The sequence below is a fragment of the Pan paniscus genome, chromosome 7 (genome assembly GCF_029289425.2).
Source record: "Pan paniscus chromosome 7, NHGRI_mPanPan1-v2.0_pri, whole genome shotgun sequence".
NCBI lineage: Eukaryota > Metazoa > Chordata > Mammalia > Primates > Hominidae > Pan > Pan paniscus.
Window position 1 is genome coordinate 158,569,770 of NC_073256.2, and position 25,712 is coordinate 158,595,481.

Genomic DNA, 25,712 nt, shown 5'->3' on the forward strand with positions numbered 1-25,712 from the left:
AGCCATAGGTGTGCACAGCGGCCATGGGTGTGCAAAGTAGTGGGTGTGCACGGTGCTGGGCGTGCACAGTGTCTGTGGGTGTGCACTGTGGTAGGCATGCACAGTGGGTGTGCACAGTGGCTGTGGGCATGCATAGTGGCTGTGGGCGTGCACAGTGGCTGTGGGCGTGCACAGTGGCCGTGGGCGTGCACAGTGGCTGTGGGCGTGCACAGTGGCCGTGGGCGTGCACAGTGGCTGTGGGCGTGCATAGTGGCCGTGGGTGTGCACAGTGGCTGTGGGTGTGCATAGTGGTGGGTGTGCTGCACAGTGGGTGTGCACAGTGGCTGTGGGCGTGCATAGTGGCTGTGGGTGTGCATGGTGGCTGTGGGTGTGCATAGTGGTGGGTGTGCTGCACAGTGGGTGTGCACAGTGGCTGTGGGTGTGCACTGCAGTAGGCGTGCACAATGCCTAGATGTGCACACTGTTGGTGTGCATGGTGATGGGCATGCACAGTGGGTGTGCACAGTGGCCGTGGGTGTGCACGGTAGTGGGCACGCACAGTGGCCGAGGGTGTGCATGGTGCTGGGCATGCACAGTCTGGGTGTGCACAGTGGCCGTGGGTGTGCATGGTGGTGGTGGGGTGTGCAGTGTCTGGGTGTGCACTGTGGTAGGTGTGAACAGTGGGTGTGCATGGTGGTGGCCGTGCAGTGTCTGGGTGTGCATATCGGTGTCTGTGGGTGTGCACAGTGTCTTGGGTGAGCATAGTGGTGGGCATGCTGCACTGTGGGTGTGTGCAGTGGCAGTGGGTGTGCACAGTGGTGGGCGTGCACAGTGTGGGTGTGCACTGTGGTAGGTGTGCACAGTGGATGTGCACAGTGGCCGTGGGTGTGCACAGTGTCTGTGGGTGTGCACGGTGGTGGGTTTGCACAGTGACTTTGGGCATGCACTGTCTTGTTCTGCTGCAGTGCTGGTGGCGTAGTGTCCACAGGCTGGCTGAGCACTGGTGGCAGCTGCGGTGAGTGTTGCTTCTTGCCTGATGGGACTTCTTTGGTCTTGCTGCTCCTCCCTTGGTTGGGGTTTTCTAGAGCCCTGAGCGCCCTCACACTGAGGTCAGCGCTGTTATCTGTGAGAAGAAGCTGTGTCAGGCTCTGGTGACACACACTTCACCCTGCCAAGCCCCCCAGTAACTGCTGTGGACCAGGTAGCAAGAAGATTTGCCCTGAGTGGCGCAAGGGGCAGGACCCATGGCTGGGGCTCCACACTCAGGGTGTCTGGCTCCTTCATTAGGTGATGGCTTCGCCGATTCACTCTCACTTGCTCTCCTTTTCCTGTTTCTTGGGCCTCTCCTCGCCTGGCCACCTGACCAAAAGATTGTTTTATGTGATGTGATTCATGTAACAAGTGCTTCTGCCTTAAACCCAGAGTCTGTGCCTTGGCTCACGCCTGTGATCCTAACATTTCGAGAGGCCCAGGCTAGAGGATGGCTTGAGCCCAGGAATTCGAGGCTGCAGTGAGCTATGATCACGCCACTGCACTCCAGCCTGGGTGACAGAGCAAGACCCTGTCTCTAAATTAAAAAAAAAAAAAAAAAAAAGAAAGAAATACATAAAATAAAAACTAAAATAAATCCAGCAACTCAGAACCCCTGGGAAGTGTAGGCTGAGGCACCCCAGTCAGAGGCGGAGGTGGCTGCATTGAGTGGTATTTCTAAAACGGAAGAGAGACTCTGGCAAACAATCTTAGGTACAGAGTCAGGAGAGGACCCCCATGCTCTTCGCGACCTCACAGATGACCTTGCTGCCCAGCACAGGGGCTGCAGAGACCTGGCCTGACAGGCCCCGCCCACTGGGCCACAGCATCCTCCTTTGTCTTCTTCTGTGACTTCTTTGGAACAATTGCACTAGGCCTACAGAGACCCTTACTGGTGCATATTTCTCTTCTGTTTGGATCTGGTGACTAGAAAATACCGACAGGCCAAAAGAATAATTCATCGGGAATCCCGCCACCTGGTGGAGATTTTCGCATAACCGCCTGGCGCCTGCGCCGCGTGCTGAAGCCTGCCTTCCCGCTCAGCTCACCCCTGCAGGGCCGGCAGTGCCTGTGACTCGGAAGTGAGATGTTAGAGATGAGGAAATTTCCTCCTGAGCCTGTGACAGCGCCGACTTCCTTCCCGTGGCGGTCGTCTTTTAGTTGCTGCCGTGACGACATGATAGCGGATTCCCTAGACAGGCATCGCTGTTGACGCTTTGGTATGGAATCGGAACAGGGCGTGGCGGAGCTGGACCATTAGCCACGTCTTTTGCTGTTTCAGACTCGGGATCTGAGGATCTGAGGATCTGAGGTCACAGGTACTCCCCTTTCAAGCAGCGACCAGCAGGGAAGGCATACCCCAGCTCTGGGCAGACCGTCTGCCCAGCCTCACGGCCCAGGTCTGCTGGCAAAGGGCTTTCCTCTCTGTGTCTCAGTTTCCCCTTTTGAATGAGCCACCTCATAAGGTGGCTGTAAGGATTCAGTGGGACCCCATATAGAGTGGATTCTGGTTCTTGGGGTGTAGCAAGTGTTGCTGGATACAGCAGTGCCATAAGGGAAGCATGTGTGCAGCTCAGCAGTGGCCTGGCCAGGATGTCTCTGCCTTATCAGGGAAGGCGTGCGTGGGCATGCCTACCTAGGTGTTGAGGGATGGGTAGGAGTTTCCTGGTGTGAGCAGGCAGGATGAGTGTGTGTGTGCGTGTAACAACACGACCTGTTTGGGAGCATGCTTGGTACGGCTGGGCTGTGGGGTGGGTAGGTGGGGCCCAATCTTGGAAGAATGTGGCTGTGGTATACAGAAGCAGACCTGAGTGTTAAACACGGGAGCGGGAACTCCTCTCTACATTTGAGAAAAGTGGCTCTGAGTGCCACGCAAAGCAGGCTGTGAGTGCGGGTGGCTCTGAAGGCAGGAGCCACTGAGGAGGGTTTTCCTGTGCAGAACTGAGGGGGACTTGCTGCACGTCAGGGGACGGAGAGAGGGACACTGGGTGGAGGCAGAGCCGAGCAGGCAGGCCAGGGGCTTGAGTTGGCAGGACCTGCCGGCAGGGACTTGGGATTTCCGAGGGGTCGTCCCATCTCCCGCTGACAGATAAGCAGGTTCGTTCCACGACTTGCCAGGAGTCTCTGTGAAAGGTCGTGAAGCGGGCTTCAGGCTCAGGCTCCTCGGACTCCAGAGCCCGTGAGTGCTGGCCTCGTGGGAAGGTTACTGCTTCTCATCAGCGGAGGTGATTTCAGTTGCAGACAACAAAAGTCAATGATTTGCTGGTAACCAAAGAGTGTGGAGGTCGGGCCAGTTACAGGAGAGGCGGACCCAGTGGCAGGGCAGTGGCGCTAAGGATCCAAACTTCCCGGCATTAGCTTCATCCTAGGACTAGCTCCCCTTGTGACCCCAAGACAGTGGCCACCAGTTCTAGTGATGCGGAAGGTCTTTGCCCCCGTTAGAAGAGTGTCCTTGTCCGGAAGGACTTTCCTACCCAAAGGTAAGCGTTGCTGTGACTACCTGAAGCAGGTCCCGTGGCCATCCCAGAGCGGGCGGCTGGAAAGGGCTGCGGGCTCAGCCTAGATCGTGTGCCCCTCCCTTGACAGCTGGACACACCTGGGCTGCCGGGAAGGCCCTGGGAAACCTTCTAGGCAGTTTCCATCCAGCGCCCTGAGTGCTGGCGCCACCTGCTGCCGGGTTCCGGTAGTGCGTGGTTTCTTCAGGTCATGGAGAAGCCCTTGGGGCTCCCGAGGTATGTGGCTGTAAGATACCTCTCTTTTCTTCTTATCAAACTAAGGACAGGAGAAACAAATCGACCCAGAAACATTCAAAGATTTCTACAACTGCTGGAAGGAGACGGAAGCAGAAGCCCAGGAGGTCAGTCTGCCGTGGCTGGTGATGGAACACCTGGATAAAAACGAGTGTGTGTGTAAGTTGTCCAGCTCCGTCAAGACAAACCTAGGCGTTGGCAAGATCGCCATGACCCAGAAGCGCCTGTTCCTCCTAACCGAAGGAAGGCCAGGCTACTTGGAGATTTCCACCTTCAGAAATATAGAGGTAAGGACAGCACAGGCAGACGGCGCCAGACCCCACCTGTGTTTAGGAGACAGATGGCTGGAGTGGGCCCCTGAGGAGTCTGCCAGCCTTGCCAAGTACCAGCTGCAGCCCTTCTGCAGACCGAATGCCTTCCTGTCCCTCAGTTTGCTCATCTGTAAAGCAGGAATAAGGCTGATACCTTCTCAGTGGGTGGTGGAGATTGAATAGTTTGCATATGGAGCATGCTTAGAATGGTAACTGATTCTCTGACACAGCTGGCTTGCATCTGGGAGGCAGGAAGTAAGAATGTGGGCTGACATTCTCATGAGGGACAGTAGGACGCCTTCGTTCATCCATGAGATGTTTACTGAGAAACTGCCACGTGCCAGCCACGGTGAGCTACAGTAGCTCACATTTTCTAGTCACAGTCGGACCTGGTTCATATAAAACATAACAAGCTTATTTTATAACAATTAAAAAATCTTCGAACAGTTTTAACATTATACTCTAAAGGTAGTCATTTTCCCTGTCGAGGAAATCTGAATTTCATCCTGATTCCTCTTACGCCTTATAGTTGTTTTCCCAGATTTAAGGGGACTGTGAGAGGCATGTCAGATACACGAGTGTTTTATGGATCACCTGCTGAGTGGCCATAGAAGCCAGAAAGGCAGCCAAGCCGCAGCCGTAAGTGCTCGGCCAGCAGATCCTCATCTTGCTGTTGGCCTTCAGTTTATGCCTTTTTCCACACCTGCTTTTCCAGACTTCCTTCTAGAATTCCAAAGAAATGTAAATAAATATGAGGAAAGGGAGATGGAAGTAAAAAAAAACAACAACAAAAAACAACAAAAAAAACAAAAAGAGGGAGAGAGAAGTATTTAAGGGTGTGAGAGAATGCGCCGCCTTCGGACACTGGGCGAGCCCAGCTGTGTGGGTGGGTGTAGGTGCCGCACCGCGGGCGAATCCTACCTGCCGTCCATGGGAACACTGCCCCTCGCCCGGGGCCCTGCCTTCCACGTGCCAGCAGGGTGTGTGCCTGCAGCCCATCTGCCTCTTCATTCCAGAGCCCGCTCTGCCTCTGTCTCTGGGTGAATCCACGTGTTCTCTGAGTGTGACATTCCTAACTTTTCTTTTCTGCCTCTGCAGGAGGTCAAGAGAACCAGTACTGCGTTTGTACTTCGGAGAATACCCACTTTAAAAATCAGAGTGGCGTCCAAGAAAGAAGTCTTCGAAGCCAACCTGAAAACCGAGTGTGACCTTTGGCACCTGATGGTGAAGGAGATGTGGGCTGGGAAGAAGCTGGCCGATGACCACAAGGTGGGAGACGCGGGTCCCCTCTGCCCTTTGCTGTGGCTGCCTCAGGGGCCTCTCGCCACCTGTGGGTCCTGTGGCGGTCCTCAGCTGTGAGTGCTTGGGCTCGGGTCTGAGTGTCTTCAGCAGAGTAAGTTTGTCAGACACCATCTTGACAGAAGCATTGAAGATGTGGTCTGTGTGACCCAGCGAGAGGCCTCATGGTGCTATGGAAGAGCATGATGAGAAAACGCAGGGCAGTCTGGGCAGGTGTGGGTGCCCCACTGCCCGCTCCAGACTGGCGACATCCCAGAGAGTGGGGCCCCCCGGGGGTGGACGGTGCTGGTGCTGTCCACACCCGCAGGCCGGAGTTGGGTGTTTTGGGCTTCCCTGCTCTGAGCGACTCTTCACAGTCACAGGATTTGGAATTCGGCAGGGGCAGTACTGCTTTCCTTCCACAGGGTTGAGATGATTTTTCTAGGGATTGTTGTACCTTAATTTACTTTGGGCCAAATTGATAGCTTTGATGATATCAAATGACAATTGCATAGTAATGAAGGGAACCATGGGCCGGTGGTGTGTAGAGGAGGCATCCACGCTGCTCAAGGGTGGCACAAGACAGGAAGACGCCTTAGAAAATGGGCAAAGACCATGAACGCGGAACTCACAGGGTTCACCAGGTTATGAAGAGGTGTGTAGCCCCACTAATCCTCAGAGAAATGCCGGGGACGATGGCACCCACTACAGTGGCAGTGCTAGGAGGAACAGATGGGGCCACAGCAGGAGGGCTGCTGTTATTACAGGAAGTTCCCGGTCACAGGGCAGAGGGGGACTGGGTCCTTTCTAAGATTCCAGTGCCCTGTGGCTTTTAGACTAGCCATCTGATGCTATACCCACTGGTTTACATAGCATAAACCAGCATAGTCAAACCAAAGCCCGTGGGCCAGTGGACTGTCTTTGTAAGTAAAGTTTTATTGGAACACAGTCCTGCCTGTTTGTTTATGAAATGTCCCTCGGTGCTCCCATGCCGCAGTGGCAGGCAGTGGGTGATCTCAGCTGAGACTGGCCACAAAGCTTGAAATGCCTCCTGCCTAGCCCCTTCTAGAAAACACTGGCTGAGCCCTGGTATAAACAATCAATATTTGTCTTAAGTAAGAGAAGAAATATATGACATAAAATCCAAATTCATCCGTGATTTAAACTCTTCATGTCACTTTGGAAAAATGCATTTTGGAAGGATTGTCCTGTGTGTTGCAACAAGGTCTCCGGTGAACTGATCTTAGTGATTCTTGCTGTTTTGAAACGCACATGTTTCTGTTCTAGGACCCTCACTACGTCCAGCAGGCGCTGACCAACGTCTTGCTGATGGACGCCGTCGTCGGCACACTGCAGTCACCAGGCGCCATCTACGCTGCCTCCAAGTTATCCTACTTTGATAAGACGAGTAACGAAAGTAAGATAAGCCCGTTCTTAGCGTGGATCATTGTCCTGATTACACGCCTTAAGTGATTTTATCTGGTCGATGTCTGTTTTATTAAGTAGAACCGAGCCCAGATCCCCCAGTTTTTTCTTTTATATTTGTAATTTACTCTCGAGTCGCACACCTTGTCCGGCATCTTTCCTTCCTTCACTGCACAGTGCACCCTGGAGCCCCTTGCGCATCCAATTGAGGCACCTCGTCGTTTTAATGTCTCGATAGCATTGCAATGTACACTGCAAGCATTTGTGGTGATTCGTAGTTACAAACAACAGCCTTTCCTCTGGCTGGCTGAAGCAGAGTAGAAACCTGTGGGAGGTTGTGGAGCGGCTCCTGGAATCTCTGACTGGTGGGGAGCGGGTGTCTGGGACTTGCAGTTAGGAACACACCTGCTGAGAAGCTGGGAACCTCTACACAGCTGGCCTGTTGACTGACGGGCTTCACCGCTGCATGAGTGAGAAGAGGCCCTGCACGTCAGGATCCGCTTTTTTATTGATTGGGTCAGCTTCCCCAGACAGGAATCCTCTGACTGTCCTGTAGATTTGCATCTGGCTCTCGCATTCTGGAAGCCATAGAGGCTGGTGCTGGACTCCCATTTTTTTCTTGTGAAAGGTGATCTTCAAGCCTAGGGTTTTCTGGTCTTCTTGTGACTGAGTGATAGACACCGTTCGGGTGAAGGACGTTTGGTCTGTCCCTTCATCAGTGAGTGAGCACTGGCGTGGCCTCTGTGAGCATTCATGTGCAAGCTCTGGTGTGCACATCTGTTTTCATTTCCCTTGGGCGTAGATCTAGGGGACTCTGGCTTTTTAAAAAGTCGCAGAATTAGGAACAAACCTCACTTACGTGTTTATTTCCTTGGGCACAGTTTGCTCTCTTTGTGGCATCTGTCACCAACTGCAGGACCTCTGCCACTTTCTGGGTACAGAATCCCTCTCCCACGTGACCCAGAGGGACCTTGAGCTGCAGCAGCAGCCGGGCTCAGGTGCCTGCGTTCCTGCAAGGCCAGCTGAGTGGCTTGAAGGAGCTTTTGTCTGATAGTCCTGGAACCAGACATTGATTGCTCTTTTCTTTTTCCTTGGGAGCAAAATCAAACCAACCCCCTACTTCAGCCGTTGATCTCATTCCAAACTCATGCCTAATCTCTGTCGGGCGTTTACAGGAAAGCCTTCTAATGCCTCTGTTATCAGCGCATGACGGCAGAGGAGGAGCCGCCATGCTGGTGTCACTTGGTGTGGTGCGCTGGCTCCCGCTCCCTCGTTACAAATCCGGAAACATTTTCCCATGTGTAAAGCTCAGGACACACGAGCCTGAGCTTAATTTAGTAGCTTATGGTCAACTCATGATGGAAGGTCTCAGACTGTACGGAATTAAATAATACCCGAAGATGTCATAATCCGAGGCAGGAGCTGAAGAGGCGTTGGCCGCGGCCAGTTGGCTTTCACCGCAGCCCAGTGTAGCCCGCCAGCCTCGTGCGGAGTCCTGGTCGACCCCTTGCTGACAGTGTGATCTTCATTTGATCACGGATGTCGATGTGTGTCGGTTTCTTCATCTTTCTTTTTTCAAAATGGGGATAACGGGACCAATCTCATCAGGTTGCTATGACAGTAACAAAATGATGGAAGAGAAGCACTTAAGGGGCAGGCCCTGGATGGCAGGGACTGAGGGAGTCCTGGACGCAGGAGGTCGAGGCGCCCGCAGGGGCTGGCAGGAGGGACCGCAGAACAGGCTGGTCCCAGGGGCCTCCGGGCAGCAATGAGGAGCCGTGTCAGAGCAGGCTGTCCCCGGGGGCCTCCAGGCAGGAGGCCGCTTTAGGTTTTGCCTGGAAACATGGGTTGGATTGGATAGCAAGAGGAGCATTAGGATATCCTGAGGAGCAGTGGTTTTGAACGGGGGGCGATGTTGCACCCCCTCACTGCGGAGAGGCATTTGACAGCACCTGGAGATATCTGTGGTTGTGTGTGAGGTGCTACTGGCATCTCGTGATGCTCAACATCCCATGGCACACAGGATGCCGGGCATTCGCCCACAGCCAGGATTATCCAGCCCAACACGCCCCTGGTTCTAGGCTGGGAAACCGCGCTCGTGGGTTAGGTCTCTGGGTTTCATCTTGGGAGGGCTTCGTTATTGAGGAGAATTTTATATCTCCGCTTTGCTGGGCACTGTGTCATGTTTGGGTGTAGCTAGAGATCAGATGGGATGGCTCAGGAGCAGAGAAGAAGGCTGTGTTTAAACAAAGGCAGCTCGAGGCATAGGGGCATGGAGGTGTGGTGTGGACACAGGTGGGGGATGCGCCTGGCCACTCACTCGCACACCAGGTGACAACCAGGAAAGGAGGCCGAGGGTGCATGGCTTTCTTTCAGTGCCCCGGGTCCAAGAGACCTTTGTCTTCACAAATTAAGAAGTTTTACCTGCAAGCTGATATTCTGCAGAAATCAGAGTGCGTGAGGCCGTTGCATCGCGTCTGTTTCCTTGAGGCTGCAACAGTAACACTCCAAGTGTCTTGTCTTTCAGTGCCCATGACGCTTCCGGAGACAACCCTGGAAACACTGAAGCATAAAATCAACCCCTCGGCGGGGGAGGCGTTCCCACAAGCGGTGGATGTGCTGCTCTACACTCCGGGTAAGGCCCCTCTGCCCGCTCCTCGCTGCCAGTTTTCAGCCAATCTGATGCACTTAGGTTTGGGTTCAGGGTCAGCCCTGAAGTGAAAGGGGAGCCAGTGTCACGGGATAAGTGGGGACAAGGTGCCTGTTGCTTTCTGAGGTGAAGTGCTGAGTGACAGGTGTGCAGCTGGCACGACCGCTCCATGGACTCAGCCTCACGGTGACTGGAGCCAGAGAGCCCACGGGAGATGGAATGGGGCCAGCACTTGAGCTCCCGCCCCAGGGCTGCCGTCCCTCACCTTCTAGAGCAGTCGACGGTCACACTAGCTCTTTCTTTTTTTGAGACGGAGTCTTGCTCTGTCACCCAGGCTGGAGTGCAGTGGTGAATCTTGGCTCACTGCAACCTCCAACTCCTGGATTCAAGTGATTCTCCTGCCTCAGCCTCCCGAGTAGCTGGGACCCCAGGCACCCGCCACCATGCCTGGCTAACACTGGCACTTTCTAAAGCACTCTCGCTCACATCGTTTCCCCAGAAGCTCTTAATCGGATCCTCTTGTCATGGTGATAAGGTGATGGCGCCTCAGATATTTGTTGTCATAGAAACTGGAATGACAAGGAGTCTGTGTGGCCCTGAGCGGCCCTGAGTGCCTGCCAGTCCCTCTTCTCCGCTGGGTGCGGCTGCACCTGCCTCCTGTGCTTGGCTTTCCTGGGACCCTGCATGCCGCATCAGGGTGGTGGCAGGAGAAGGAAATGGGCGCGGCCAAGGGTCTTGGTATAAAAAAAGATGGCTGTCATGTTGCACGTTGAAACTGTGGAAAATACTTTTATTTAATTTTGGCTTATGGACAATGCAGCAGGGAAGCTTATGCTGAGGGTTTACAGTGTGGAAAACAAAGGAATACAGTTCTCGGCAGAAAAGATTTGTATTTTGTGTGTATTTTTTATGTTTTTGAGTCAGGGTCTTGCTCTGTTGCCCAGGCTGGAGTGTAGTTGGTGCAGTCATGGCTCATTGCAGCCTCAACCTCCTGGATTCAAGCGATCCTCTTGCCTCAGCCTCCTGGGTAGCTGGGACCATCGGCTTGTACCACCAAATCCAGGCACGTGCCACCGAAACCAGGTGATTTTAAAACTTTTGTGTAGAGACGGGGTTTCGCCATGTTGCCTAGGCTGATCTCGAACTCCTGGGCTCAAGCGATATACCTCTCCACCTTGGCCTCCCGAAGCGCTGGGATTACAGGTGTGAGCCACTGCGCCAGCCCAGAAGGGATTTTTAAAATTGTCACTTTGTTTGTTGCATCTGCGTCTGCAGGTGTCAGCCGTAGGTGTCAGGGATGCAGATGTAGGTGTCACCCCCTCTCACAGGCTATGTCCACGGCTTCACAGAGCACCTGGCCATTCACACACGGAGCTCATGCTTCAGGTGGGCAGAGAAGCTGTGTGTGAAGCGATTTCCCCATAAGAGAGTTTTTCTCTCTTCATGGCAGGCCAAGAAACCCAGGAACGCGATAGACCCTGTCTGAGTGAGCAGGCAGCGTCATCAGGGCCGCCCCGCGTGAGCCCTACCTGATGTGTCTAAGCCGGGCTCTGTGCTGACTTCGCCAGAGATAACTCCACAGACCAAGACACTTTGACCATGGCATTTGAATACATGGTATTTTTAGGTCCCGGTTGGTTTCCCTGAAATGAAACTCACTCTGGGCTTCCTGTTGTGACGGGCGAGGAGTTCAGGTGGCATCCCCTCCAGGAGCATCTCGAAGGCCTGCAGAGAGCGTGCAAAGCAGCCGTGGAGAATGGGGAAACCGCCTTTTCCTGTGGCTGCCGATTCTGGAAGGGGTGGCCGAGAAGCTGGTAGCCGAGCAGGGCTTTTGCAAGCCTTGTGAGATTGCAGGGACAAGAGGTGGGGTCAGGCCCCATCAAGAAGGGGGAGTCTTGTTACTCCCATTAGCTTGGGGCTGGGTCTCCGACAGGCTCCTAGGAGTTAGGAGAACCAGCCCTGAGGCCAGGCCACAGGTCAGCTCAGGCTCTGCCCACGGGGAGCGTGCCTCTCAGAGACGGCAGTGTCTCACCCATGGGAGCAACAGACCACTGGAATCGCACCCCAGAAAGACCGGGAGGCCTGCCCTTCTGGACTCAGGACGGAGGCGGCACTGCAGGGCGGGGGGTCGCTTGAATATCCTCAGGGGAAAGGTGAAACCTCGCCCCTTCAGACTGCCCTGCGGTCAGGCCCAAGGGGGCCGAAATCTCAACGTGGTGGTAAAAGGCAAATGTGAACAATGAAAGCAAGCAGACTTCTAGGTGATAGGGTAGAAGAATATTTTCATGACTTTATGGTAAAGAAAAAAATGCATAAATTATATATAAAATACTAACCATAAAGGAAAAGAATGTTGAATTTGACTATATTAAAAGCAATGACTTTATTATTTTTATTTTTTCTGAGACAGGGTCTGGCTCTGTCACCCAGGTGCAGTGGCGCGATGACACCTCACTGCAACCTCTGCCTCCTGGGCTCTAGCGATCCTCCCCCCTCAGCCTCCTGATTAGCTGGACTGCAGGTGCACACCACTATGCCCAGCCAATTTTTGTATTTTTTTTTTTTTTTTTGTAGAGATGGGAGTTTTGCCGTATTGCTCAGGCTGGTCTTGAACTCCTGAGCTTGAGCAATCTGCCGGTTTTGGCCTCCAAAGTGCTGGGTTAGAGGCGTGAGCCACCACAACTGGCCAAAAGCAATGATTTTAAAAAGAAGACACTTTTTTTTCCCTCCTTTCAAATGAGCTGGTTTAATTCACGGTGACACAAAATTGAGGGTAGAAGACCAAAGAGCGCCCTCTGGCAGGCTCAGGTGGGAATGACGGGTGAGAAGCCACTAATGACGTCACGTGACACTGTCAGGTTTTTTTTTTTTTTTTTTTTTTTTTTTTTTTTTAATTAAAAAAAAAAAAAAAAAAAGAAAAGTTTATGCTTGAAAGTGCAACAGGCTCCAGGGCAACGCTCACTCTAGCTGAAGATGGCAAAAGCTGTCCTGGCGGGGGTGCAGGTGTTGAAACAGGAGTGGAGTCCAGGCCGCCACCGCCCAGGCAGAGGGAGCAGCGTGCTTTCCGCCAGGGGTCTTAGTTCCAGCTGTGACTGGGCCTCCCTGCGGCCTGTGCTTTCGGCCCCTTGAGGTTCTGGTCTGTTTTGCTTTCTGCTGGAAACCTCATCAACCCTGTCCCTCTCCTGGGCCTGCTTCTTGGACTGTCTCAGAGGCTTCTTGCCATCTTCATGGCCGGACACGGCACCTACAGCCCCTTCCCCAGACCCTGCCACAGGAAATGGACAGAAGACACTTTTGAGAGGGTGAAAATGTAAGCTGCAGACTGGGAAGGATCTTTAAAATGGGTGCTGCTAAAATCATTGCTTTTAATGTAGTCAGATTCACCAGTCTTTTGCTTTATGGTATTTTTATATGTCATACGTAATTTATGAATACAGCACCATGGAGTCAGTTAGGGGCTCATATCCAGAACACCGGAACAGCTGGCCGGGCGTGCCTGTGGTCCCAGTGAGGCGGGAGGGTGGCCAGAGCCCTGGACTCGGAGCCTGTGGTTTGCTGCGATCGCACCTGTGAACATGCTGCACTCCAGCCCGGGCAACATGGCAAGACCTCGTCTGTTAAAAAGTAAAAATAAAAAAGATTAAAAAAAATAACAGCCACAAACTAGGGAGAACGAGACACAGACACTTCCCACAGGAGGGCATGGGGATGGCCAGTTCAAGCCATCAGGCTCATTAGCAATTAGAGAAATGCAATTAAACCACAATTTAAAAGCCAAAAGCTCCACACCCTTAGAAGGGCCGAAATTAAAAAGATGGACGCCACCCAGTGCTGGGAAAGACGCGGAGCCCGCTGCACATGAGGGTGTGGGGGGCACCATGGCCCTTGCCGCCGTCTCTCCAGCTGCCCTCCCTCCCTGCCTCCCTCCCTCTGTGTCCACCTGCTCCTCTTCCAGTTCCCTCTGCCTGGCTGTTTCCTCTAGTGAATGCTCACTCAGCTGGCAGGTCCTGGCTTAGCAAAGCTCACAGGCATTCGGCTCTGCGTCTGCCTGTGGCTCTGCCCCTGTCTTTGTGGCCCTCTCACCAGCCAGCTGCCCCCCTGACTCTGAGCTCCCAGAGGGCAGGGCAGCTTCTGCCTAGGCACGTCTTTTTACGTCCAGCACCTAACACGGGCCTGGCACTTAGGAGGGCCCAGGAGACACCTGAGTAAGGGCACCAGTCACCTGCTGCTACAGCAGAAGCGTTTCCTCCTAACAGTTTTGTGCTGCTCTCCTCTTTAGGGCATCTTGACCCAGCCGAGAAAGTTGAAGATGCTCACCCCAAGTTATGGTGTGCTCTGAGCGAGGGCAACGTGACCGTGTTCGATGCCTCTTCGTGGACCATCCACCAGCGCTCCTTTAAAGTGGGCACTGCCAAAGTGGTGAGTACATGAAGCGTCAGGAAAGAAGCCTCTGACTTCACGTGATTTCTGAAACCCAAGTGTGTCCATCCATATTCGACAGTAGGATACAAGCTATTCCACAGCCTCACTCAGTTTCTGTAAACAGGGGGTCTTAACTTTTACCTGGAGTTTTCAAATTAAATGTAAGCTTGTTCCAAACTTCTACTTACACGTCCTTATTGAAGGAGAAGATAATGGCTTTGAGTTTCTCATCTAAAAACAGATTTCAGGCCCCCATCTAAAAATAGATTGCAGGGGCTCACACCTGTAATCTCAGCACTTTGGGAGGCTGAGGTGGGTGGATTGCCTTGAGCCCAGGAGTTTGAGACCAGCCTGGGCAACAGAGTGAGACCCCCATCTCTACAAAAAGTACAAAAATTAGCCGGGCATGGTGGAGCGTGCCTGTAGTCCCAGTTACTTGGGAAGCTGAGGTGGTAGGATCGCTGAGCCTGGGAGGTCGAGGCTGCAGTGAGCCAAGATTGTGCCACTGCACTCCAGCCTGGGTGACAGAGCCATACCCTGTCTCAAACAGACAAATAATAATAATAAAATAATAAAAATAGACGTCAGTTCTGTTGAAGTGGAGCCATTGTGGTCTCTGCCTGCTTATTACAGGCTTCACACTACCCTTTGGGAACAATTTCCTTCTTTTTTTTCTTTTTTCAGACAGGGTCTTGCTCTGTTGCTCAGGCTGGAGTGCAGTGGTTCAGTCATGGCTCACTGCAGCCTCGACCTTCTGGGCTCAAGGGATCCACCTCGGTCTCCTGAGTAACTGGGACTACAGGTGCACGCCACCATGCCTGGCTAATTTTGTATTTTTTGTAGAGATGAGGTTTTGCCATGCTGCCCAGGCTGGGAACGATGTCTTCCATCCTGTACTGCAGCACTAAGGTTCCCAGGGACCAGGGCCTTAAAATGAACCTGCAGTGTTTCCTGGGAACTCTGGTGTTTCCTGGTGGCACAGTGGTTACTGGGTCTCTTTTGGAGCAAAAGAGGAGACAGCTGCCTCTGCAGTGACTTGAGTGTTATCCACCTGTCCCCACGTGCCAGGTGGCAGAGACCAGGGCCCAGCAAAACTCAGCGTCCACTCGTCACACATTATTCCTCTCATTTAGAGCAAGCTTGTCCAACCTGTGGCCTGCAGGCTGTACGTGGCCCAGGACGGCTTTGAATGAGGCCCAACACAAATTTGTGAACAACTTTCTTAAAACATATGTTGAGTTTTTTTTTGCAATCTTTTTCCTTCTAGCTCATCAGCGATCGTTAATGTTTGTGTATTTTATGTGTGGCCCAAGACAATTCTTCTTCCACTGTGGCTCAGGGAAGCCACAAGAGTGCACACCCCTGATTTAAAGCAAGTTTGAATTGTTTCTGATAATTTTAAAACAAGTACAACTGTTAATACATTTTTAGTAGTGTGTCCTTGGCAGTGCCATGGTGTGTCGCTTCTTCCATGACCATGGTATCTTGAGTGTGGAAGCTGGGATTCCTGCCCTGCTCATCCCTCCAGGCCCCCAGCGGCCCCGCCTGCCTGCAGACCATCATTTCTTGGGGATTTTCCCTGTTTGCCCGTCAGCGCTGTGAGCTGCCCCTCCCTGCGGATCTGTGTGCGCTTCCCTGTCGCCCGAGAGGCCGCTGAGTAGCTGCCCGTGCTCTGCGACCCCACACTCCCCCGCACCGTGGCCTGTGCACCCTTTGTCCATGTTTCTCCTGTTCTTGCTTGTGGATTTGCAGATGACGTTCACATTTAAATTGCATTTTATAGTTTTCAAAATATTTTCGCATCTACACTCTCCTCCTATCTGGTCACCCTCCAAGCAGCCACCCCATCATGGGATCTGCTGAGAAATCCTCATGCCTTACTCCTTGAGCATGATAGGATTTTTTTTTCACATGTTTAATGTGAAAAGAACACTCCAGTGGAGTATATACCTAAGTATGTATTAGGCATTGGCTGGTATCATTTTTGTTTTTTTTTTTTGACAGGGTCCCTCTCCCATTGCCCGTGGCTGGAGTGTAGTGGCGCAATCGCTGCTCACTGCAGCCTGGACCTCCTGGCTTGAGCGATCCCCCCGCCTCAGCCTCCCGAGTAGCTGGGGCTATATGGGTGCGCACCACCACACCCGGCTAATTTTTGTATTTTGAGTACAAAATACAGCAGCCTGCTGCTCAGGCTGGTCTCAAACTCCTGGGCTCAAGCAATCCTCCCGCCTCGGCCCCGCCAAAGTGCTGGGATTACAGGTGTGAGCCACTGCGCCCGGCCATGGTATCAGTTTTGATGGCCGTGTTCCCTTGTCTAAAAATAATGTGGGAAAACCCATGGCACAGTATGTGCTTGCAAAACTGCTATAAAACAAATACTGTGAACTCAAATACATACCACCAAGAGGGTGGGACCACTCTGAGATACCTGAATAGCAAACTTTACATGTTAGAAGGTAGTAAGAGCCTGCTAAATCATTTCCCCCCATATTCAAATCATGAGTCTCAGATGATAAAGTAATAGGATCCATGATACAGTAAAAATATTGACAAAAGTCTAGTAATGCTTTAAACCAAACAACAAAAAAGGAAAAATTAGGGAAATTATTTTTCTAAATTTAATTTTTTTCAGTTTGTTCTTAGTTATAAGCATTTCAAGGCTGGGCGCAGTGACTCACGCCTGTAATCCCAGCACTTTGGGGGGCTGAAGCAGGAGGATTGCTTGAGTCTAGGAGTTCGAGACCAGCCTGGGCAACGTGGGGAAACCCCATCTCTACTAAAACTGCCAAACATCAGCCAGGCGTGGTGGCATCAGCCAGGCGTGGTGGCCCATGGCTGTGGTCCCGGCTACTCGGGAGGCTGAAGCGGGAGAATCGCTTGAGCCGGGAGGCTGAGGCTGCCGTGAGCCATGATCATGCCACTGCACTCCAGCCTGGGTGGCAGAGTGAGATCCAGGCTGCCGTGAGCCATGATCATGCCACTGCACTCCAGCCTGGGTGGCAGAGTGAGATCCAGGCTGCCCTGAGCCATGATCATGCCACTGCACTCCAGCCTGGGTGGCAGAGTGAGATCCAGGCTGCCCTGAGCCATGATCATGCCACTGCACTCCAGCCTGGGTGGCAGAGTGAGATCCAGGCTGCCCTGAGCCATGATCATGCCACTGCACTCCAGCCTGGGTGGCAGAGTGAGATCCAGGCTGCCCTGAGCCATGATCATGCCACTGCACTCCAGCCTGGGTGGCAGAGTGAGATCCAGGCTGCCCTGAGCCATGATCATGCCACTGCACTCCAGCCTGGGTGGCAGAGTGAGATCCTGTCTCAAAATAAACAAACAAATAAAAATAAAAATTCTGATTTCAAAGAGTCTAAAAGCAATCATTATGTTGACTTTGCTTAGCTTAGCCAGAAACCCTGAGCACACTCTCTAGACACTGGGAGCACTGCCAGTTCTGCTTGTTCACATACAGTCGGTCTCATCATTTGGAGATTCCGTATTTGCAATTTCGACCACCTGCTAATATTTACTTGTAACTCCCAAAACAGATACTCGTGGTATTTTCTTGGTGATCCACAGACATCCACATGCACAGAGTGGGGAAAAACTTGAGTCACCTGATATGGATTTTCTGGGCCAACAAGTGTCCTCTCCTCGGCCTGATTGGTGCCACAGTTTTCACATTTTTTGCTTTTTGTTGGTGATTTTGCCATTTAAGATAGCCTCAAGCATGGAGCTCCCTAAGCACAAGGAGGCGGTGACGTGTCTTGCAGAGAAAATGCATGTGTGAGATGAGCTTGGTTCAGGCCGCAGTGACAGTGCTGGCGGCCGTGGGTTTCGTGTTAATGAATCAATCATACGTAGTCAATAAGGTGTCTGTGAACAGAGCACGCGGAGAACAAGTTTATGCACTGATGGGTGGATGACAACGTCAGGGCCAGAGGCTCCCAGGACCCTGAGCCGGCGTGTCCCCTATGAGCAGTGGTTCCATATCCGCTAATTCAGCACGTGCAGTAAATGTATAGAATATGACTTCACCAGTATCGAGACTGACTGATTTCTCACGTTCCCGTGGCCTCCCGTTAGAACTGCATGGTGATGGCCGACCAGAACCAGGTGTGGGTTGGCTCGGAAGACTCCGTCATCTACATCATCAACGTCCACAGCATGTCCTGCAACAAGCAGCTCACAGCCCACTGCTCCAGTGTCACGGATTTGATTGTGCAGGACGGACAGGAGGCACCCAGGTGCAGTAAGCTCTGCTGGGGAGAAGGGACTGTTTGGCTTGTGGGTGGGCAGAAGGCACAGCAGGTAGGGTTCCCAAGTCTTGTGCCCACAGGGGCCAGGCGGGGCGTAGAGTGAAGTGGATCTAGAACGAGGAAAGCTGGGTGGTGTCCTCAGTCTGCTTCTGCTCACGGGTGCGGAGAACCCATGACACCAATGTGGGCCAAGCGTGGTGATGAAGGCACAACACCCGGCCTTCCTGCTGAGCTTGCTGTGGGCACAGTGGCATGGGGCAGCCCCGAGAGGGCACAGCCTCCCAGAGGTGCACCAGCCATGGTGTCAGAAGCCTGGACTCGCCTGATAATCGCCTGAGTGCTCAGTGTTGGCCTTGGGCTGCCTGTTCGCTGCTGTTTCCCACAGTGGGAGCAGCACTGGACACAGTGGGCATCCAGGGAGACGGGAGGAGGAGCTGGGGTCTCCTTGAGCAGAGGCCCATGATGGGGAAAGTGCTCAAGGCTGCCCACTTGGTCCAGGCAGCCCCAGCCCTGGGTGAGGGGCTACACTCCCCACTCCTTTTTCCCCTGACTTAGTGTCGGGGGCGCCTGTGTCAGGCCCTGTTGGGGTGGGTAGGGAGGTGCTAGTCTGGAAGCAAAGCTGGCTCAGGAGGTTCAGGGGTGGCGCAGGGTGCAGGCTCGAGCCCAGCCCCGCCCACAGCCGCCTGCACCTGCAGCCAGCCCATGTCACCCGAGAGCTCTGAGGATCGTGCTGGCTCCCTGGTCCCTTGTGTGAACGGGGCCCGCTGACGAGGTTCCATTTCAGTTCATGGTCACGTCATGGCTCTATGACAACACCTCATTGAGCCTGCGGCCCGCGGTGGTGGGAGAGGTGGGCGTCCCGAGAAACCCGCCTTTTCCTGCCAAGTCAGTTACATTTGAGCCAAGCCTGGCTGTGGCCGCATTCATAGCATGTTTGCATGTTATGTTTGCATGTTATTATCATGTTTGCAGGTTATCCGTGTTGAGCACATTTTCTCATGGCGACTTGGTTCTCTCTTGGGTTAAAATGTGCACAGTGTTTTCAGGGGCCCAAGTTAAAGGTGTGTGTGTGTGTGTTTTGTGCCCCCAGCGACGTGTACTCGTGCAGCATGGATGGCACGGTGCTGGTGTGGAATGTGAGCACGCTGCAGGTGACCAGCCGCTTCCAGCTGCCGAGAGGTGGCCTGACGTCCATCAGACTGCACGGTGGCCGCCTGTGGTGCTGTAAGTCCGGCCCCTGCCATCAGAGCAGGCACCCTGCCTCCCTGCTCTGGGAAAAGGATGCTGAACGAGAGCAGAAAGCCTCTTTCCTTTGCTTCACGCCTTTCCAGTCTTTATTTTAAACTCGGGTTCCCTTTCTGTGGTCGCAGCAACCTTTACTCCACCCGCACTGCTGCTCCCGGGGGCTCCCCAGGCCTCCCTCTGCCTTTCTACCCAGTGGCTGACGGGATGCCTGTCTTGCCTGGACGCACCACTGCTCTCCTGCCCCTCACCTTGGCTTTCGCTGTGCCCTGCTCTGGGGTTGAAGCTGGCCCACGTGTCCCCCGGAGTCATGGCTGCTCCTCCTGGGAGGCCTCTGTGTGCGTCACGTCTCCACACCTGGGGGCAGCTGGCGAGCCCATGCTCTGTTCCCCTCGGCTGCCTGGCACAGAGCTGCAGCCTGGGACTCTCCGTGGACCCAGACTGGGGATTTTGCCAGGGGGCGATGGGAGGAGCAGGTGCTTTGCCTGGCGGCTGTGTCTGCATTTCTGGATGCCCCAGAGCACAGAAGTTGCCGGCACTTTGAGGTCTTCCTCGGCATGTGCCAGATTACATGAGTGACGGCTGGGAATACGTTTTCTTTTTTGTAATGGAGGCGTGTTTCACATGTAGTAAAGCTCACCAAAAAGTGCTCAGTTTGTTGTGTTTTGACAAACATCTAAACTACATAACCATGAAACAAATCAAGACACGCAGCGTTTCCATCACAGCTGAAAGCGTCTGTGCCCCTTTCCAGGCCGTGCCCCCATTCAGGGGATACAAGTGCTCTTAGTTCTGTCATCTGAATTTGGTTTTTACAGAACTTTCTACAAATGGACTCTACAGTAGGCCTTCTTCTGTATCTGGCTTTATTCAGACAGCAGGATGTTTATAGTATTCATCGCTGACGTTCTGAGTATCAATATCAATAGCTCGCTCCTTCTTGCAGGGTAATAGTCCATTGTGTGCATATGGAACAACTTGCTCATCCTTCCCCTGCCCCAAGTGGGCACTGGGTTCACTCTGCTTAACTGTTTGAAAAACTGTCAGACTGTTTTCTGAAGTGGCGGCAGCAGCTTCCACGCCACCCGCAGTCTCAGGCTTCGTTTCTTCACATCCTCACCCAAACTGGTTCTCACCTGTTTTTACTGACACCGTCCCCGCGGGAGTGAAGTGGTGTCTTGTGGTTTGGATTTGTGGCTCCCTCATGGCTGATGGTGCTGAGCACTGTCGTGTGCCCGGTGCCCGCTGACGCCTCCCTGGGAGCAGCGCCTGTGCAGGCCCCTGCCCACTGTTCCACTCACTTTCAGGGCCGGTAGCGACGTGGTTGGGTGCAAGCCAACGGTTGTCCTTCATGTTATTTGTTCTGTTCTTCCTTTCTTGCCCTCTTTTGTATTGAATATTTTTATGTTCAATTTAATCTTCTTTACTGTTTTTAAGCATTGTATTTTTGTTTTATTTTTCAGCGGTTGCTCTAAGAATTGCAATATGCAACCTTAACCGATCACCCTCCTCCTTAACTAACTATGATACTGCTTCATGGATAGGGTAAGAAGCTTACAACAGTATCAAGTGTGGTACTCCCAATAATATATTCTTTAAAATTTTTGCTTAAGCAGTCAATGATCTTTCAAGAAAGTTAAGAAAAATTAAGAAACTGCCCATATATTGACGTTTTCTGGTGAGCCTCATTTCTTCTTAAAGACCCAGGGTTCTAGCTTGCATTTTTTCCCAGTAGCCCTCACCCGTGCACGCCTCAGGCGCCAGGTGGCACATGGTGATCCCCCCATCACCATGCTGGAAAGAGCAGTGAGGCCGGCTCTGGTGCTGGCGTCTTATGTTGCCAATGACACTGCCTGGCCCCATCCTAGCTCCTTCCTTCCACAGGCACAGGTAACAGCATCATGGTCATGAAAATGAATGGATCCCTCCATCAAGAATTGAAGATTGAGGAGAACTTCAAAGACACCAGTACCTCCTTCCTGGCCTTCCAGCTCCTTCCTGAGGTATCCCAGCAGGGGCTGTGGGCCCAGCACGCGCGTGGCCCGGGGCCCATAGCCCACACCGTGCCCTGTGTTTCAGGAGGAGCAGCTGTGGGCGGCCTGTGCAGGACGCAGCGAGGTTTACATCTGGAGCCTGAAGGACCTGGCCCAGCCCCCGCAGAGGGTGCCCCTCGAGGACTGCTCTGAGATCAACTGCATGATCCGGGTGAAGAAGCAGGTAGGGTGGAGGGCCCGCCATCCCCAGCATCCCCGGCAGGTCTCGCTTGCCCTGGCCGCATCCCCATGCTCCCAAGAGCCAGCCGCACGCCCTCGTGCCCTCCTGCCTTCGCCTCTCAGGGCTCCCCTCCTAACAGGCACGTGCAGGGTTGGTGCCAACGGGCCCACAGGTCACCATGTGCTGGTTTCATGGTGTGGTCCAAGCACTCCACAGCGCATTCCCCCAAACTGGATGGCTTCAAATGACAGAACTTAATTTTCTCACAGTTCTCGACGCTGGAGGTCCAAAACCAAGGTGTCGGCAGAGCCGCTTCCCTCGGGGGCTCGGGGGGAGCGTGCACTGCAGGCCCTTCTCTCCACCACCTGCTCATGTGGCCGCCGTCCTTGGCGTGCCCTGGCTGTGGACGTGGCACTCGAACCTGTGCCTGCACCACATGGCACACTCTCTCCCTGTGTGTGTCTCTTATGGGGATGCTGGTCATACTGGATTAACCAGTGTGACCACATCTGAACTATCTATCTGCAGACTCTACTTCCAAAGAAGCTCACATTCTGAGGTTCAGAGAGGATAGATATGGATTTGTGGGGACACTGTTCAACCCATTACAGTCTGCCCTCTGGCCCCCTAAATCCACATCTGTTCCACCTGCAAAATACACCCCCTCCATCACTACATCCCCCGAAGTCCTAGTCCCTCCAGCGTCAGTTCTGAGCCCCAAATCTCCAAGTGAAGCCAAAGCCCTCCAATGTGGGTGAGCCGTGGACGGGTCCCACCTGGGGCAGAACCAACCCCTCTTGCACCGTGAACCTGCGCAGCTAGAACAGGCCGTCTCTTCCCAAAACACAAGGCTGGGCCAGGCAGAGGTTAGACATTCTCATCTGAAAAGGGAGAAATTGGAAGGAAAGCTGGACTTCCAGGCCCCGAGCAAGTCGGAGACACGGCGGGGGTGGGGCGGAATTCGTTTAGTGTTTTCCCCCATAACTTAACTGGGGTATAATTGATGAATAAAAATTATATATATCTAAGGTATACAAGGTGATATTTCAGTATACATTGTGAAATAATCACAAGCTAATTACCATATCTGTCACCTCACACAGGTGGCTGTTGTTTGGTGAGAACACTTAAGATGCACCCCAGCACTTTTCCAGCAGGCAATGCAGTCTTCTTCCCCAGAGGCCCCTCGGCCATTAGGTTCTAAGCCCGAGAAGGGTCCTGTGCACCTGCCAGGCGGCCCTGACCCTCAGGCGGCAGAGGCCCTGTCCAGGAAGGACATAGATTTGGAGACACACGCGTCAATTCTGGGTAGCCGGGCAAAGCCCTGGTGCTCTTGGGAGGGGCTTCTTTCCCTGCTGACCCCTCCCGTTTCTCCCTGGCAGGTCTGGGTGGGCAGCCGAGGGCTGGGGCAGGGAACACCCAAGGGGAAAATCTACGTGATTGACGCCGAGAGGAAGACCGTGGAGAAGGAGCTGGTGGCGCACATGGACACCGTGAGGACGCTGTGCTCGGCTGAGGACAGATACGTGCTGAGTGGGTCGGGCAGGGAGGAGGGGAAGGTCGCCATTTGGAAAGGGGAATAAACGTGGCTGAGTCTGCCAAGTGGAACTGTGCCCTATGTGTGGGGACTGGCTGCCCCCTAGAGCCTGCCAGGAGCAGAAGCCTGGAGGGGTGGCAGGGCAGAGCAGCCCAGGCTCAGCATGGAGCCCACTTACCGTGTGGCCAGCCGCGAGACCCATGGCCACGCACCTTCTCTCAGGCCTTCGGGCCCCCTGGTTAAACTGCACCAAGGGTGTTTCCTGTTGGGGTGTGTCTCAGGCAGGCAGCTGCGTCTCGTTGGTGATAACCTCTGCTGGGAGGTTACTTTGTTGCCTAGAAAGTTCTGGAATCCACAACCAGGGGCTGGCACTGGAGCCAGCAGCTTGGCCGAGTCACAGGTGACCCGTGGCCCTCACGTCTCTGGTTTTACCTTTCCTTACTTCCTTCATTCACTCACCCAGTCCTTACGAATCACCGAGGAACACTGGGCTGGGCACATGACAGGGAGCCGGGAGCCCCGGGGCCTCCAGCGAGGCCTGAGAAGGGTGGTTCGGGTAACCACTGTGGGCTCTCTCCCATCACAGAAGGTGGACAGGGCCTACCCAGGTGGAGGGGACCACCCTGCGATCAGGTGTTTGCGACAGGGGTTGGGCCAGCTGAGGCAAGCTGTCTTTTTTCCTTTTCTTTTTAATAGATGCAACATTTTTATAATAATCCTAGAGACCTTTTTTCTACCAAAGATTCCAGACCAGAAAAAGTTCCATCTAAAATATCATGCCCAGGAAAGCACATGGGATCAAAAGTAAAACAGCATCACGTGTGATCTCGTCTTCCAGCGTGCCGCTCAGTTCCCCGAATCCGTGTGCACACGTGTGATCTCGTCTTCAGTGTGCCGCTCAGTTCCCCGAATCCGTGTGCACACGTGTGATCTCGTCTTCAGTGTGCCGCTCAGTTCCCCGAATCCGTGTGCACACGTGTGATCTCGTCTTCCAGCGTGCCGCTCAGTTCCCCGAATCCGTGTGCACACGTGTGATCTCGTCTTCCAGCGTGCCGCTCAGTTCCCCGAATCCGTGTGCACACGTGTGATCTCGTCTTCCAGCGTGCCGCTCAGTTCCCCGAATCCGTGTGCACACTGCGTATGTGTACGCGCAGCATGCTCTACTGAACTCAACAAGATCTTAGCTGTACATAAATATTTGCAAAAGAGACCCTTTGCACCTTTTTACTGTAATGTTGAGATTTCATTACTTAAATGTTCTATGGAAGGTTCTGGTGTGGTTGTTGGAGCCGGAGGGAGCGTGTCAGCACGTGCTGAGGACATGGGGCCTGCCCCCTGGGCACCCATCCACAAGCTGGGCCACGGAGCCCCAGCTTCTCAGGACAAAGCCCCAGGGCCGGCGCATCCTGAGGGTCTCTGGGGGTGTTTGCCAGGCTCCTGGGATGGGCCGCTTTCAGAAGCTCTGCAGTGCCTCCAGATGGAAAGGCGGGCCCGGCCTCCGGTTGGGTCTGCATTTTGGAGAGTCCACACCACGGACCAGGTTTTCCCCCAAGGCTTGGCTTTGCATAGCCACTAACTTCTTGGGGCGTTCTGAGAGTGCGGGCGGAGAGAATTATGTGGCCTCATCCTCCCCCAAGGCTGTGCTTGCAGCCCGGGCACCTTCCCACTTTCTAGCTGCGGAGAGGTTGGATTTTGCTTTTGTAAACACATGAATCCTTATGATAAAAGTCTGTCAGAAATACATTTATAAATTATTTAATGCCAGTCCTCATGTAACCTCAGGTATCTTCAGCTTGTGGAGAATAAATCTGGTTTAATAAACACTGATGTCCGGCTCCTTATTTCATCCAACAGTGACGGGGCGAAGGTCTTGAAAATGACCCGGGACCATTCTGAAACGTGCTCCTTCCTCACTCTAGGCACCGGTCACGTTACCTTAATGCAGACTCTTCATGTCTTTTCTCCATGGTGATAATTTCAAGATCTTACTTGACAGTGATTGATTGATTGCGTTTTAGGAAATGGTCACTCATATAAAAGAGAAAACAGGTGAACAGAGGTGCTAACCAGGGAGTAAATGTGCTGGGCAGGCCTGGGTTCCATGTTTATTCTGTGTTATGCAAACAGAATCCTGGCCAGTGGAGTTTATTGAAATGGAAAGGGCACTTTGATGCCTTCGATTTTTTTCCCCTGTGCTTTGGAGAGATTCCATTAGGAATGATTTGTCATGGAAAGGCCCCAAATGAGCTGGAATTCATTCAACAGACTGTGATGCCATCCCTGCCTCGGCTTTAGAAACCTGAATTAAATTGGTGCAAAAAAGTATTTCTCTTGAACCGGAAACCGGTATATTTTAAGAGAATTTCAGTTCTCCTGCAGTATTTCAAACAACAGAAAAGCAAGCTTGCTTTAGGGAGCTGGCACTGTTCACAACACCAACCAAAAACTTACCCCCAAGTCCCCATCACTGACGCAGAGGTTGTGAAGACAATCGCCTGGTAACATTTCTATGATTTGTTCTTGGAAGATGTGTCTACCTCAGCCGTTTTCAAAGGACAGCCCTTAGCACTGGATGTGACTGTAACATCTGAATTAACGGTGCATGAATTTTGTCTGCTTCTT

The 25,712-nt window shown here is 53.1% G+C and overlaps 1 protein-coding gene across 8 annotated transcripts in view; it reads left to right on the forward strand.

Moving 5' to 3' along the window:
• DENND3 (DENN domain containing 3) overlaps positions 1-24,911 on the forward strand; it is a 68,133-nt gene extending 43,222 nt beyond the window's left edge. For 6 of the 8 annotated variants that reach the window (XM_008972865.5, XM_008972870.6, XM_008972866.5 and 3 more), the window contains 9 exons: positions 3,786-4,045; positions 5,168-5,338; positions 6,635-6,764; positions 9,300-9,407; positions 13,702-13,841; positions 17,925-18,085; positions 19,188-19,321; positions 21,224-21,342; positions 21,419-22,654. In XM_008972865.5, coding sequence (XP_008971113.3) covers positions 3,786-4,045; positions 5,168-5,338; positions 6,635-6,764; positions 9,300-9,407; positions 13,702-13,841; positions 17,925-18,085; positions 19,188-19,321; positions 21,224-21,342; positions 21,419-21,811 — 1,616 coding nt within the window. In that variant the 3' untranslated portion in view covers positions 21,812-22,654. Of the gene's footprint in view, positions 1-3,785; positions 4,046-5,167; positions 5,339-6,634; positions 6,765-9,299; positions 9,408-13,701; positions 13,842-17,924; positions 18,086-19,187; positions 19,322-20,802; positions 20,885-21,223; positions 21,343-21,418; positions 22,655-22,935 lie in introns of those variants that run through there. The other 2 variants (XM_063606920.1, XM_063606921.1) reach the window with 2 other exon arrangements.
• Positions 24,912-25,712: the final 801 nt, after the last annotated feature.